This window comes from Mus pahari, chromosome 4, assembly GCF_900095145.1.
Source record: "Mus pahari chromosome 4, PAHARI_EIJ_v1.1, whole genome shotgun sequence".
In the NCBI taxonomy this organism is placed as follows: Eukaryota; Metazoa; Chordata; class Mammalia; order Rodentia; family Muridae; genus Mus; species Mus pahari.
Genome location: NC_034593.1, coordinates 14,752,532 through 14,754,284, shown reverse-complemented (window position 1 = coordinate 14,754,284; position 1,753 = coordinate 14,752,532). Strand labels below are relative to the sequence as shown.

Below are 1,753 nucleotides of genomic sequence, written 5' to 3'. Positions count from 1 at the left end.
GTGAGAAACTTGTTTCAGAGAATAAGGTGGAGCCAGAGTGAAGAAGATGCCTGATATTCTGATGTTTACTTCTGACCACCACACATACACGCACAGATGTGTATATTTGTGTATATATATATATATATATATATATATATATATATATATGTGTGTGTGTGTGTGTGTGTGTGTGTGTGTGTGTGTGTGTACACACGAAAATAACCACCCCACACCTTCTCCCCATACCCCACACATATCCACCACACTTACATACCCATACACCCATATACCACAGACAGAAGACATATACTTACAGACACATACGCACTTACATAGCACACACACACACACACACACACACACACACACACGTACATGCACACACACACATTCACATACATACCACATGGAGCATACACACACACATACACTTACACACTCATACCACACATACCATACCCACACACATACACACACTCTTACCCCCACCCATCACATGCTCACACATACACATATGCACACACACCACACACACATGTAGTCCTGTACACACACACACACATACCACACACACGTGTGCACACACTCCCTTACACACACACCATGAGTAAGTTACTTGTCATCACATTGTTCAGAGAAAGTCATCACCAACGTGATGACATACATGTATCCTAGGATTTTTTTCTCTCTAAAGAAAGTATCACTTGAACGCGGCGAGCTGAGCCGCCGGCACCATGCAGTCGGACGATGTAATCTGGAATACACTAGGAAACAAGCAATTTTGTTCTTTCAAAATAAGAACCAAGACTCAGGGCTTTTGCAGAAATGAGTACAGTCTGACTGGTCTGTGCAACCGCTCGTCCTGTCCCCTGGCAAATAGTCAGTATGCCACCGTCAAAGAAGAGAGAGGGCAGTGCTACCTGTACATGAAAGTTATAGAGCGAGCGGCTTTCCCTAGGCGACTCTGGGAACGGGTCCGGCTTAGTAAAAACTATGAGAAAGCACTGGAACAAATAGATGAAAATCTGATCTACTGGCCCCGCTTTATCAGACACAAGTGTAAGCAGAGGTTTACCAAGATAACCCAGTACCTGATTCGAATCAGAAAACTCACACTGAAGCGACGGAAGAAACTTGTTCCTTTGAGTAAGAAGGTTGAACGAAGGGAAAAACGAAGAGAGGAAAAAGCATTAATAGCTGCCCAGCTGGACAATGCTATTGAGAAGGAATTGCTGGAGAGACTGAAACAAGATACGTATGGCGACATCTACAACTTCCCCATCCATGCCTTTGACAAGGCCCTAGAGAAACAGGAAGCAGAAAGTGACTCTGAAGATGAAGAAGAGGAGGAGGAGGAAGACGAAGAAGAGGATGTGGGGAAAAGAGAGTTTGTAGAAGATGAGGAGGTAGAGGAGAGTGACCTGAGTGACTTTGAGGATATGGATAAACTGAATACTGACAGTGAGGAAGACCAGGATGATGGATCTGCCAGTGAAGAAGAGGCTCATAAGGCCAAACACAAAGGCAAAGCACCCTTGAAAGGACCTTTGCGGAAAAAACGGGCCTATGTGGAAATAGAGTATGAACAGGAGACAGAGCCCATGGCCAAAGTCAAAGCCACATGAATTCCCTTCACACTGGCAGCTGTGCTCGCTCTCGTGTGTGCTGTTCCCTAAAGTATTTATATTGTTAATATTTACGTCACTTCAGTGGAGCTGAAATCTGGAGTGAATGTGAAAGAGCCTTGAGTTGAGAGGCGTATTTTTATAAC

The 1,753-nt window shown here is 44.3% G+C and overlaps 1 protein-coding gene across 1 annotated transcript; it reads left to right on the top strand.

Annotated features, from left to right (window-relative positions):
- Nucleotides 1-695: 695 nt before the first annotated feature.
- On the top strand, nucleotides 696-1,743 carry LOC110320698 (protein MAK16 homolog). Its single transcript, XM_021196824.2, has one exon. The coding sequence runs from the start codon at nucleotides 717-719 to the stop codon at nucleotides 1,605-1,607; it is 891 nt and encodes a 296-aa protein (XP_021052483.1). The 5' UTR covers nucleotides 696-716; the 3' UTR covers nucleotides 1,608-1,743.
- The last annotated feature ends 10 nt before the right edge of the window (nucleotides 1,744-1,753 follow it).

What these genes read in the sequence shown, in the direction of transcription:
- LOC110320698 (XM_021196824.2), top strand. Translation starts at nt 717, where the DNA reads ATGCAGTCGGACGATGTAATCTGGAATACACTAGGAAACAAGCAATTT.